The sequence below is a fragment of the Erpetoichthys calabaricus genome, chromosome 5 (genome assembly GCF_900747795.2).
Source record: "Erpetoichthys calabaricus chromosome 5, fErpCal1.3, whole genome shotgun sequence".
NCBI classification, from domain to species: domain Eukaryota; kingdom Metazoa; phylum Chordata; class Cladistia; order Polypteriformes; family Polypteridae; genus Erpetoichthys; species Erpetoichthys calabaricus.
The window spans coordinates 219,650,670-219,665,385 of NC_041398.2; the positions used below are offsets into that span (position 1 = coordinate 219,650,670).

At 38.7% G+C, this 14,716-nt stretch overlaps 1 protein-coding gene across 3 annotated transcripts in view; it reads right to left on the reverse strand.

Annotated features, from left to right (window-relative positions):
- Nucleotides 1-13,161: 13,161 nt before the first annotated feature.
- poli (polymerase (DNA directed) iota) overlaps nt 13,162-14,716 on the reverse strand; it is a 38,423-nt gene continuing 36,868 nt past the window's right edge. For all 3 annotated transcript variants that reach the window (XM_028802572.2, XM_051928014.1, XM_028802573.2), the window contains one exon: nt 13,162-14,368. In XM_028802572.2, coding sequence (XP_028658405.1) covers nt 13,574-14,368 — 795 coding nt within the window. In that variant the 3' untranslated portion in view covers nt 13,162-13,573. The remainder of the gene's footprint in view (nt 14,369-14,716) is intronic.

Consider the following 14,716-nt stretch of genomic DNA (forward strand, 5'->3'; position numbering starts at 1 on the left):
GCTTCCCTGCCAAACTGAGCAATCATGGGAGAAGAGCCATGATAAGAAAGGTGACCAAGAACCTGATGGTCACACTGGCTGAGCTGCAGAGACCCTGTGTGGAGACGGGAGAAACTTCCAGAAGGCCAACAATCACTGAAACAATCTACCAATCCGGCTTTATGGCAGAGTGGACAGACAGAAGCATGCTTGGAGTTTTCAAACGGGTACCTAAAGGAATCTCAGACTTTGAGGGACAACATTTTCTAATCTGAAGAAACCAAGACAAACATCACGTCTGGAGGAATCCAGGCACTTCCATTCAGCTGCACAATACAATTCCAAGAGTGAAGCATGGTGGTGGCAGCATCAAGCTGTGGGAAAGTTTTTCAACAGCTGGGACTAGGACACTAGACAGTTTTAAGGGAAAGCTGAACGGAGCAAAGTATAGAAATATACTTAACAAAAACCTGCCCCAAATGGCTATGGACCTCAGACTGGGAATTGCCCAGCAAGAGCCCTCACTTAAACACAACTGAACATCTCTGGAGAGACCTGAAAACAGCTGTCCACCAATAGTTACCATCCTCCTTGACAAAGCCTGAAAGGATCAGCAAAGAAGAATGGCAGAAAATACCCAAATCCAGGTGGGTGAATTTTGTCATGTCAGACCCAATAAGAACTCAGGGTGGAATCACTGCCAAAGGTGCTTCAACTAAATATTGAGTTAAGGGTCTCAGTACTTGTCTCAATGGGATATTTCAGTTTTTTATTTTTAATATATTTGCAAACAGTTCTAAAATCCTATTTTCACTTTGTTATTTTGGGGTATTGAGTGTTGCTTGGTAAGGTGAAAAATTAATTAAAATTATTTCAGCATAAGGCTGCAACATAACAAAATATTAAAAAAATAAAAGGGTTTTAATACTTTATGCTTCCCCTGTAAATTTGTTTAGGCTCTGTACTCAGTGAAGACTGTTAGACAAGAATAAACAAACATTTTCACCAAATGTATCTTACTGGTGTTGTCCCTTGTGGCGTTTCATACTGAATACTAATGGCCTATTCTTAACTTACTATTCTTGTTAAAGCGTTGGAGATTTGTTGCTTTGCAGCTCTTCTTCCACTTTTGTCCTAATAATCGTTGTAAGTCATTTAAGTCTGACTTTTACATTATGGATAATATTGAAACTACACTGTTGTAAACTGTCTGTTTATAGACTTGGCCCTAAACATTATTGTCCCCTGACTTATTGCCCACAAAGTTTAAAGACCCGGGTCTGAACACCCCCCCTTTGTGTCTGGGTGCTGGATTTTCTAATGGGCAGGCCTGAGGTGGTGAGCGCCCGCAACCATAATTGTCAACACAGGAGTTCCACAAGGCTGTGTACTGAGTCTTCTGCTGTACTTACACACATAATTGTGTGGCTAAGAACAGCTCTAACACCATTAAGTCTGCTGATGACACAGTGGTCTTAGGCCACATTTCGAACAATGGCAAAGAGGCCTATCTGGATGAGGTAGACAACCTGGCAGTATGGTGCTAAGCTCATAAACTCTCACTGTATGTCAACAAGACCAAGGAGCTAGTGGTGGACTTCAGGCGGATGCAGCAGCAGTCCCATCAGCATAAATGGAGTTCCTTTGGAGAGGGTAAGCGGATTCAAGTACCTTGGTGTGTACATCACTGAGGACCTATCATGAACCCAGCACACACAAACTCAGGTCAAGAAGGCAACACAGTGCCTTTATCAACTGGACCAGCGTTAGGAAATTCAACGTCTCACCAATTATTTTAGAAAACTTTTTACACTGGCACCACAGAGAGCATACTAACATAGAGCTACACATCATGGTTTGGGAACTGCTCAGTCTGAGATTGCAAAGCTCTGCATAGAGTGGTACATTCAACAGAGTGTATCTTAAGGTTGGCACTGCCCTCTCTGGAGGACATCTACACCAAACGCTGCAGGAACAGGGCAATTAAAATAATTATGGACTGTTCAGCCTACTCAACTCAGGCAAGTGTCTGCTCTGTCTAATGGCAAAGACCGAGAGACTCAAGAGGAGCTTTTACTCTCAGGCCATCAGAATCCAGTACTCTGACATGCCAACTGAAAATTTTAAGTTAATGCACAGTCACTTTATGCTTTTTACTGTTTCATTTTTTAAGTTTAACTTAATTCTAATCTAGTTTAAGTTAAATGAAATTAGTTAATCTTAATTTTTTTTTAAATTTAGAGCATTTTTCACCCTTTTCTCATTTTATTATTTACTAGCAAAATACCCGCGCATATATACATATACACATACATACATAGTGCGTTGTAACACGGGCTGTGATTGTAACATGGGAGGGAGACGACAAATCACAGCTTCCCGCTTTCTAATTGGGCCTGTGATTGGTGCTTTGACTGATGCCTAGATCCCACGGTATCTCCCCTTAGGAGAGGCGTTAGGCAAGTGTAATTGAATAGCGGTGCTACAAGTTTAGCTTTACACCTGTTTTTAAGGCTTATTGACTGAAAGGGGCTTTCATGAAAAAAGTTAGGGCTTTGCTACAGGATACACCCTCCACAAGTTAAGGAAGTAAAAATAAAGGTATATATTTCTGTTTTATTTAAACCTTTTAAGTTTGTATGCGGGCGGCATGGTGGCACAGTGAAAGGTGCCAGTTAGGAGACCCGGGTTCGCTTCCCTGCGTGGAGTTTGAATGTTCTCCCCGTGTCTGTCTGGGTTTCCTCCGGGTTCTCCGGTTTCCTCCCACAGTCTAAAGACATGCAGGTTAGGTGCATTGGCGATTCTAAATTGTCCCTGGTGTGTGGGTGTGTGTGGGTGAGTGCGCCCAGCGGTGGGCTGGCACCTTGCCTGGGGTTTGTTTCCTGCCTTGTGCCCTGTGTTGGCAGGGATTGGCTCCTGTATTTAGGATATAGCGGGTTGGATAATGGATGGATGGAAATTTGTATGCATAGCCCCATTTGCCCGTTTTCGTTTTTTTTCTTTCTTCAGTAATATTTCAGCAAACCCGGAGCTTGTCAGTTCAAATCCTGGTACTGACACCACTGTGTGACCCTGAGGAAGTCACTTCACCTGCCTGTGCTGCAAAACACAAAAGTAATGTAACAAATTGTACCTCAGATGTTGCAAGTTGCTGGAATAAAGGCATAAGTCAAATAGATAAATATGTATTATACACATAGGAACTATTCATTTATTTTCAGTTAAGTCATCTGCAGCAAACCTTTATAAATGAAGGTTTCTCCTTTTTAGATAGTGCAAACTGTTTCTTCTTCATTGAGGTTTTCACTTGGAGAGCTTTTTTCATTTCATTGAAAATTAAAGCAGCAGCTGCCAAAATATGTAGCTTTCTTATTAATTTTTCAACATTGTGTAAAATAACTTTATAAAGTAACATAAAAGGTTTAAATACTGGTTATCCTTTTACAGTAAAATATTACTAAAGAGAAACAAAAAAAGTAAAATGCATATGTTGTTTTTCTTTAAGGAGATTAAATATTACTGAAAAAAAAAAAAAAAAACTAAAACAGCCAAATGGGGCTATGCATACGAACTTAAAAGGTTTAAATAAAACAGAAATATATACCTTTATTTTTACTTCCTTAACTTGTGGAGGGTGTATCCTGTAGCAAAGCCGTAACTTTTTTCGTGAAAGCCCGTTTCAGTCAATAAGTCTTAAAAACAGGTGTAAAGATATTGACAATAAGCTACGCAAACCCACCAAGACATGGAATCGTTTAAATCAAGGCACTGCGCTACCTTCTTCCAGATCGGCCCCAAGACGTTCATATTTTTCCAAAGCAGTTCTGGTCTCCATCGGCATCTGTAGCTGAGTCGAAAAACACCATCCCATACTATTAGTTAACGATTAACACATTTCTATATGTATTTTAAGCATACAATACAACTGATAATATGTTGAGCTTTTTTATCTGGTGTACCGACATTTTTGCGTGTTTAACGGCTGAAATCCAACGTGGTTTGTGCCCTTCAGAATGAAAACAGTTTGCATTTACCTTTTTAATAAAAGGCGAGCTTTTAAGCCTGAGAAATCACCCCGTACATGCACACGTGTAATTGCACGTGTGTTAATATGTATGCTTACACACTGTTTCTTCTTCATTGAGGTTTTCTCTAGCATGTAGATCGGGGTAATTGTGATTCAGACTACGAATGCCGTGAATGTAATCTGATTGTATGGGTGGTTACCTACCAGGTAACGCTTATGGTTGGCCAGCAAGTCGGCTAACATCAGCCACGGTGCCTTCAGTTGTGAGAAGCAGATCATAGAATGGTTGAAAATAGTTTACTGTCAAATAATGCAAAGAGTACGCGACATGTGTTTTGCCATAATTTTTGGCTCATCAGGCGTACACACTCACTGCACTCCCTTACGGGAATTGAACCTCGGACATCAGCGCTAGAGGGGCTTCGCAGCGGTGAAGTATTGCTTTTAAATTTTAATTAAGAAGAAAAGAAAACCTTTTTAAATTGAGGGAAAATATACCAATAACAATTTGTTAAGGATCTGTTTTTTTGTGAAGCTGACTTCACACAGCCTGTCCGCTGTTTTATAAACGAACGCCATATAAGGCTATCCTTTCTCCTTCACAGTCAGTTCACGTGATTACGTGGGAGGCGTGATGACGCGATACGCAACCCCCGAAACCCTGCCTCCCACGGCCAGCGAGCTGCAGTCCATTACTGTATATGGACAAAAAAGAGGTTCCAGTTATGACTGTTACGCTTTGAATTTCGAAATGAAACCTGCCTAACTTTTGTAAGTAAACTGTAAGGAATGAGCCTGCCAAATTTCAGCCTTCCACCTACACAAGACGTTGGAGAATTAGTGATGAGTGAGTGAGTGAGTGAGGGCTTTGCCTTTTATTAGTATAGATTCTACTCAGTGTTTGCTTTTGTTTTGCACAATCTTGGGGTGAACCAGCTTTTCATTTCACTGTACGTTGTACCTGTATAATTGTGTGTGTGACAAATAAAACTCTTGAATCTTAAGTAGCTGATTTTGGTACAACAACCATTTCAATTTTACCGCCACTGAATGTGTCTTTTGATACTGTCAAATAGTGCTGGGAGGTATACCGGTTCATACCGAAAACAATTTTTTATTTTTGTTATGATATGGATTTTTCTTATACAGCAACACCGGTTTAAATAGTCTAAACTAATAAAGTATCTATCTATCTGTCTATCTAACTATCTAAACAACGTTTGGAACGTGGCGCATCGGGAAACTGTTTAAGGGGAGGCCTTTTTCACTGCTACACCACTAAACACATGCAACGGAGTACATGCGTTAGTGGAGGTATTGCACTGTGAAAATGGACAGAGACATTCTGAAACTGAAGCTGACGATAAAGTTGAACATGATGACACAGAAGAACTTTTGCTGAAAAAAGGAGCCGTGTCTGTTGTCTGGAGATACTTTTGTTTTAAAAGGTCGGATGTGGACCAAAAAACTATTTACTGCAAATGCTGTCATCCTAAAGTTGTCAACACGAGCAATTTGCTGCACCACCTTAGCCGCAAACATGCCTTGTACCATGAATGCATTGAACTAAGATTGGTACCCTCCACGTCCTGAGGTAAAACTGAAAAAGTTAGAGGACAGTCAAGTCAGATGTCACTTGTAGGCGTGTTTGCTAGAGATACTGCCTACGACAAAAAAAGCAAGCGGTGGATCGAGATAACCAACGCCATTACAATCCATATAGCTAACATGTCAGTGGACAGAGATTGTTAACATGATATTTACTTTTTTATTCCTTTACTAAGACATGTTCAGTGAAATACAACTTTTGACAAGCACCTCTGGATATTTTACTAAGTCTTAATGCCTCTTTGGATGGTTGAAATTATGTTGTCAAAATTATGGTTTAAGCTGTTTGCAAAACTTGTTCAATAAAAAGGCTCTATATTTTGACTGCAACTGTCATGCAATGTGATTCCTTCTCTTCATTAGTGTCACCCCCTTGAAAACTATCACTTTATGGGGCCATGCAGACCTGTATTAATACTTGCGTACAAAATAAAATGTTTTTTTGTACAATGCTTGTGACAGTGGAATAGGTCATTCCTGGCCAGTCTACTGCAGTAATTGCAGTGGAAAATGTAGTTAACATCCACTCACGCATGGGAAAAAAATACTGTCGAATACCGCGAAACCGGTATAATGTTGAAAAATACCGTGATATAGAATTTTGGTCATACCGCCCAGCACTACTGTCAAACATGTCTGCTTAAAGTTTATTTTAAACATTCAATGACATGAAGTGAGTCCAGGCCTCTTTGATTGGTAGGAAATATGTGACCCTTGACATATTAATTTTTTCAGATTAATTGATTTTTAAATATTACCCTTTAATTTACAAGGTCATGTTTTTATACACAGTTACAAAATAGTAAAAGTAAATGCACTGAAATGCATAAATACAACATCATTATGTACATAGATCAATACATTGCTATAGACCTTTTTAAACTGTCTTTAGTAAATAAATTGAAACATGTGACTATAATAAAAACTACGGCTAGCCAGTAGAAGAGTAAAATGAAATACTAGTCCACACGTATTCCATCTCATCACTATGTGGGCATTCAACAATGCACTAAGATGCAGAAAAATGTCAATAGGTTTAGTTTTGATAAAATAAGATTACTCACCATTAACGGGTCTATCACTGGTAGTAACACATCTCTTCTAACACCCTGTTCCAACATCAAAAGGAATAAATTGATCAAGATGCCAGTAATGTCTGCTCACTTCCAGGACAACAGGAAAAGATAGAGAATGTTATCGACAATGGGAACGATCATCCAGTTCATTAAAAGTAAGCCGAGCAAGAATGGCACCCAGTCATCTTTGGGTGATGTTATTTATTATTTGTGTCTCTGGATGAAATTATCGGGTACTTTGTTACTAGGTTTATGCGCTATATTAACAAGTCATAAATTTAGGAGTTGTCTTTAAGAAAAGGTGAAAAGTCCGTTTACTAAGTCAAGTATTCCAAAATGGACAATGGAGAACTTTTTGAAATATAATGGTGAGATGATTAACATTATTATTAAAGGCAGCAGTGACTTTCATCTATCAAAACATAAAGGTCTTAGTGTTGACATTTCTATTTCCATTATTAAGGGTTATTATGGGTGGGATTGCACATTTGTTCAAGTTAACATCTGAATATGAAATCAGTTTTTCTTAGTTCTGGAATAAAATTTTCTAATGGTTTATCTTGTGGTTGTTTACAATCACTTTTGTTCAAACTTCAGCCTGTTCAGATCTCAATGATGTTATGCACAATGGATGTTCTTGCAGCACCCAGTCTTAGCATTATCAATAGCTCATTATTGCATGGCACAATACCTGATGTACTAAAAGTATCAGTCATCAAACCACTACTTGAAAAGTCAGACCTAGACCCACATATACTTCATAATTATATACCCATATCAAATTTACCCTTTTTCTCTAAAACAATTGAAAAAGACGTCACCAGTAACACCTTACACATCACAATTTTTTTTGAGAAATTTCAGTCTGGCTTCCGCACTGGTCATAGTACAGACACTCATGTTGTAAGCGACATTCTGATATCCTCTGATGAAGGACACTCCATTGTAATTATGTTGTGAAGTGAGACATGGTGTCCCGCAAGGCTCAGTACTGTGACCTTGACTGTTTTCACTTTACATGCTTCCCCTGGAATCTATCATTAGAAAACATAACATTAATTTTTCACTTGTATGCAGGTGACACCCAGTTATACCTTCTTTTAGACCAAATGAAGTTTCTGCGATGTTGTCTTTAATTAGTTGTGTTAGTGAATTAAAAGAGTGAGTGATAGAGAACTACATGTTTTTTAATTATTGGAGGGAATGATGTTGATCACAATAATATTTTGTCATCATTTAACTCATTTGGAATCACCATTGGTTTTACTGAATCAGCCCACAATCTATGCGTTATCTTTGACTCTAGCATGTCATTTAAAGTGCACATTATAAAACTGTCCAAAACATGTTTCTTCCATTTTACAAATGTTGGGAAATTAATACGTTTTCCAGATATGTGGGATACTGAGAAATTAATTCATGCATTTATTTCTAGAAGGATTGACAATTGCAATGCGGTGTTTACTGGATGTTCAAATTTTTCTTTAATATCACAAGAACAAGAAAATAAGAACACAACTCCAGTTCTTAAATTCATGCACTGTCTTAGTTTAGAACAGATTTTAAAATCCTGTTTTTAACATATAGAGCCTTAATGGCCAAGGTCCGGCTTACTTATCTGAGCTTATCACTACTTACAAAGCAGAGCGGACATTAAGATCTCATGATGCCGGTCTTCTTATGATTCAAAAGATTAATAAAATAACAGTGGGAGGTCGTGCTTTTAGTTACAGGGCCCCTAAACTGTGGAGTGGTCTGCCTGCTACTATAAGAGGTGCTCCTTCAGTCTCAACTTTCAAATCCCAGCTGAAGACTTGCTACTTCAGTTTAGCATACCCTGACTAGAGCTGCGGATTAACTATGCAGACAGCATTTCTGTTGTTATTCATTGGCACTAAAACAGAAGTATAGTAATATGATAGTTATAATTTGTTACTAACCCTTACCTATTCTGTTTCTCTACTCGGTACTCAGCCACTGCCTTAATGCCAAGTTATTTGCCTGCCTAAGGAAAAAGTCATCTCTGATGGAGAAGCACTGGAATCATTCAGTAGAAGGGTCCTTCATCAGACTGGCCAGCCCAGCACTGACTCAACTATGGAATGGCCAGTAGGGGCATCGACTCTTTCTGACCATTTTGAGACTTGCCCTGACATAATTAAACTGGTTTGTTTTTGTCTTCAGTCATAGGGGTTGTCTCTGTGTGTGCAGGAGTTAACACCAATGAGCGCTCAGGCGTAAATACAGTGCATATGATGCAGCTACAAGTAATAAACTATGAGAAACAAGGAACATGGCTTGGGACCTAACAAACAAAAGAGACTTGTCTGTGTGAGGCCTTGTGATTTATGTACCACAACAGAACTGAAAGAAAAAAACGAGCCAAGACCGCAGCTGAACTCGCCATACCTGAAAAGCTTTCATATAGCATTGGCACAATCAGGCAGCATGTTATTGTCTGTCAGAAAAAGAAGGTGAGCTTGCAATACTTTGGAAATGTGGGACTGTGCTGGAAAGTCATCATGGGAGTCTTGTAGTTTGTCATCATCAGCGATTGCTAGTCACGACATTTGACATCCTCTGGGAACAAGGACCGCAATCGCCATCATCAAGTTTGGCATCTCGTCTGACTTTATTCAAATTAACAACACTTCTTTTCTTCATTAACTCTTTCCTGTTTGCTTAACCTGTTGAAAAAAGAAAAAAAAAAGAAACCAACACCTTGCTACCTATGCTGGTTCCATTTGCACCTGTGGATATTCATCACAAAATGATTTTTTCATAAAAGCACTTGGAAAGAATACAAATGAAGGACCAAGAAATGCTAATCTGCTTTACTCCATAAAACACTATAAGGACATCCACAGAAAAATTAAATCACTACAAAGACAGGTCTGATGGTGCAAACAGGACATACAGTAGAATTAAAGAACAGCGGGGACTAGCTTCTTGTGTGGGGATTACGCTGCATTTCGTGTGAAGTTGGAATTTCCGAGTTCTAGTTGTAATTTTCAACTGGAACACCCCTTTAAGTCAGATTTCCAACTCAGAAATTCGAAGCTAGTCTGTCAGGCCTGAGTTTGTCTGACTTCAGATCATGAACTCAATCCAAAATGCAGTGAAAGCTGTAGTATTATACTGTTCATTAGCACTTGTGTCTATTAATGTCTCATTAAATCAGTCATACACACAGCAGTGTCCAGTTCCTATCTATTGCTATCAACTGCTATTTATTCCGATGGATCAAACACAACAAAGTTTTTCCTGTATGCGTCCATTTCGTTTTTCCGAATGTTTTACTGGATGTCAGTCAACTCAAGTGTGACGTTATTCCCAGCTCTGACATCTGATGTAAATGGGCGCAGCATTAGTTTCAGCAAAAAATTGTGAGTACAGCACCTCTCTAAGACTGGGACTGGCAATCCCCCTTCTAGGCACTCCTTGCTTTGTCCATGACAAACCGTTCTCCTTTTGGGGATTTCTCTACCTTTGCTCTTTAATTGGGATTCAACTTTCTATATAAATTCTTCCATGTTGTTTTAATTCATTAGATAGATAGATAGATAGGTAGATACTTTATTAATCCCAAGGGGAAATTCACATTATGTGTGATGCTTAATAATTTTGCTTGTATTTTGAATAATAACTTGTATATTTTACTGAATCTTTGAGCATGGGAAAGGTGCTATATAAATAAAATGTAATTTTTTTATTTAATTATTTGTTCAGCAGCCATAGGTTTTGGTAAGACCACTTCACTATCTTCACCATTTACTTTTCCTGGTGAGGTTCAAAGCAGTGTGGCTGGTCCACATCACTGTATCCCCAGTAGGTCTCCTGGAATTACCGGGGAATATCCAAGCCAGTTGACAGAAATAATCTCATCAGAGAGATTTATTTTTCTACTCATTAACAAAAATGTTAGCTGTTTACATTTACTGTTAACAACAATACAACCTCATACAAAATCAAAACTGAGGACTGTTTGGCATCATCAGGAGCCACAGAGTCAGAACCTGAAGAATTATAGGGGTAGATGCACAGACTAAGTCCAGTTTTGTGCTCCTCTTTTATTCTTTCTAATACATGAGAAGTCCAGTGTTAAAATCGGGCTAGCCAAAGTACACTGGAGTGAAGCAAGAAGAACAAAGTGTCAAGCTGTATAACCTTTGGCTCTTACCTTATTTTGTTGTGAATAATTCATCTGCTTTTTAGCCAAGTCTGCTTAATCCAGTTTTAGGGTTGTGGGACGCCAGAGCTTATTTTAGCTGTGTTGGCCACAAAGCAGGAATCAACTCTGACTGGGAATCTAGTGCTGTGAATAATAATTGTGATGATTACTGATACTTGTTCTGTAATATTTAACAAAATACTATAGTATTTGTAAAACACAAAAGGGATTTATTCTTAAGAAATTAAATCATAAAAATGTACAAACTGCTTCACCACATTTCTACAAAAGATCAGGCTTAACCAAGCATTTTTGTGCCTGCATAATAGGTAAGAGTGCTCTCTCATGGACCCAGCACCCTGGGTCACACATTTTCCTGTTCTGAGTTAAGTTTTTCTTTTAAACCAAAGCCATTAAGAGATTAATTGGTGATTCTAAACTGGCCCGGGTAGCGCTGCTGCCTTGCAGTTAGGAGACCTGGGTTCGCTTCCCAGGTCCTCCCTGCGTGGAGTTTGCATGTTCTCCCCGTGTCTGCGTGGGTTTCCTCCCACAGTCCAAAGACATCCAGACTAGGTGCATTGGCGATCCTAAATTGTCCCTAGTGTGTGCTTGGTGTGTGTGCCCTGTGGTGGGCTGGCGCCCTGTCCAGGGTTTGTTTCCTGCCTTGCGCTCTGTGTTGGCTGGGATTGGCTCCAGCAGACCCCTGTGACCCTGTAGTTAGGATATAGCGGGTTGAATAATGGACGGATGGATAAACTGGCCCCATGTGAGAGTTGGCATGGGCTGCATAATGCCTTAGTGCCTCATCTGTGGTATATTCTTGCCAAATGCCCAGTATTGTTCACCAGAACTCTAAACTTGGTTAAGCAGGTTTCAAATGTTACATCATCATATCATAATCTGAACAGACCTCTTGAAATGCATTTGCAAGATAAAAATGTAAATTCTGAATCACTCAACTATATTGTTGCACAGTGCAATGAGGAAAGTACCATTAATGCCAATGAAAGAAACAGATCCCTCAAATCTAGATTAATACATTTTAAATTAAGATATGCTGGGTCAGATTCATTCTTCTATCTACAGTATGTTCTTGTAATCAGCATGCAAAATCTGGGGGTCTCATTAGTCCTCTAGTATTAGCTGAACACTGACACTTTACTCTGGTACTGTGCAATACACTGCACAATAAATTAGTTCTGGATTATGCTATCACTTAGTGTATATATTTATTAAGTACACAAATTACACCCTACATAGATGTTGAATCATCAAACAAAAGCCACGCCACACTGTACTTTTGACCAAAATCAAACAGAACAGCCACTTCTCATGAAAGATTGTGAGTGCATTGCTAAAATGGCTATTTTCATCCTGTCAATTAACATAATTCAACCCCCTGAATGAATTGCTGTAGCTCTTGTAAGAGAAGAATGTGGAAATAAGAAGCAAACCATTTCAAGGTAGCATTCCTCCACGACATGAACACTGTTGGCATCACATTATCCACCATTACACTTTACAACATCATGGAGACCAAGGCAAGTGTGAGGTACTGCAATTTACTTTTTCTCTGAAAGTATCCAACCTCCATTTTGAATACTCCTAAAGCTTTTCAAAGATGTTGTCCACTCCTTTGCCTGACACGCTGCTGCCACTCAAGCATCAAGTCTTGCTCAGCCTGTGTAGAGCCTGCAGACAGATACAACACTTTGTACAAACTCAGGAATGGCCATGGAGTGATTTATAATATCGTAAATGCTTTTGAAATTTAATTTCAGGGCCTATCTTTATGGTTTAAGGAAGCCACAGTATTTCACACTAGGCCTGTAACATGTTCCTTGTAGTTCAGCAGTGACTATTTATTGTAACTGAATACGGAATCATCTGACCTTACTATCCGAGTAGTGTTTGAAGATTTTCATCCTAGATGACATGTCTGTAATATTACCTCGCACGTTGTGCTATACACCAGTGTTCCTCAGAGGATGGTATGCAATCTAGAATTTGTTAACCTTCTCACCTGCAATTGTACACTGACTGGTTAAGGATGCTGAATCTACTAATTCTCTTCAGTGTTTCTCATTAGACATGCCATACTGTTCTGGTAACAATATTGAATATTTCTACTTTGAAAATGTAAAATATTAAAGGTATTTGCATAACAAAATTATAGCATATTTGGCAAACATGTCCCCTCATTTCAGTCCACCAACACACCTAAACTTTACAACAAATCATATCCCTCTATTCCATTACTGATTCCATTACTTTGCCTGCAATTCACAAAAACTGGCCTGTCATATTAGACATGGGGTTTAATTAGGATACAATTACAAAAATATTTTAATAAAAATAAAATACTTATACATACATATTTACTACATGTATAGCATTAGCAATGCTCATATTAGAACCTGAAAATATGACACAATACAGTTATACCGCAATATAGGGACAGTATCCACTTATGTAAAACGTAAGGATGAATGAAGACTGAGAACAAAGAGAAATTGCAAATAAACAAAAGCCTAACTTTGTTAATGACTAATGATTCCTGATGCCTAACAATACTATATGGACACAAGATTTTTTTTTCCTAATGGCAAAGCCAAAATAATAACGGATTGAAGAAAACCGTGCACTTCTCTCTGTAAGAACACAGATATTAAAGACAACGCGTTAACAAACGTATTCATTGTTCTGTCAATTTCAGGTTTGTTTGAAGTATTTTAATAAACTGTTGGTCTGACTGCGTTTGGATGAAGCTGGTTTACCATCCTTGGCTGTGTTTTTACTCATATGCTTATTCACTGAGATCTTAGATGTGTGCTTCTGCTGTTTCCACTCTGTTAACAGTTCACGTTGGAACTCAATGGGGAGTTCTGAAAACACTTTGGGGTCCACACTGGGAGGAACGTCAGTTACCATACTGTGATCATTTAATCTTTCCCGATGAGAGTCATCCTGTGACAGGTCTGATGTGATGCTTGCAGGAGTCTTACTGACCACTTGCATGTTGATTTCGGCTTGCTTCATTGAAAAAGTTTCACTATTTTTTTTGTTTTCCCCATATATACAGTCTGATATTTTTCCATCTGGTATGGAATCAATTAAATGTTTCTTTTGTGGCTGATGCTTTTGAAAGAAAGACATTTTCCCTTTTGCACCAGGCTGTACTGACTGCTTTTTGTAAGTCGAAAAACAAGGAAATGAGGATGTAGATTCTGGGCTTGATGTCAAAGAGCTGCCAGCAATTTCCCTTTGGATGTCTTCAGGGAGCTGACTGAACACCTCAAGGTCAATTTCTGGAGGCAGGCGGCCGTCTGAAAACGGAGTGCCCCTGATGCTCTCAGTCTGGTCCTCCATTGATAAAATGTTAGAGGTAAGTCTGGAGTCTTCATTAACCATTACTGCGTCTTCCTCTGGGTCACTAGAGACCATCTCAGGATGCTTGCATGTGTTTAAAATAGAATTCTTTGGATCCGCAGTCCCCTGAGTATTTCCCTTTAAAACAGAAAATAAAAATGAAGCATTGGCTTTCCCATTTAATACCCATCAATACATAAAACTGCAAATCGACGCAAATATTTTTTTTGTGAATCTCTTTCTAAGCTACTGGATACCTGTAAAGCAGATTTTGGAAATTAATTTTAGTAAATGCATGGGTGTTTACTATTTCACACATACACTAACACAACTGAAGCAATTTAGCAAAAAAAAAAAAACGAGTTCCATAATAAATCCAGAAAACATGCAATCTTCATATTACTTATTCATGCAAAATGTAACAGAGCTCCAATACCAAATACAGTCTTACACTGCATTAGTGGGAGTCTAAAATATGAACCTTGG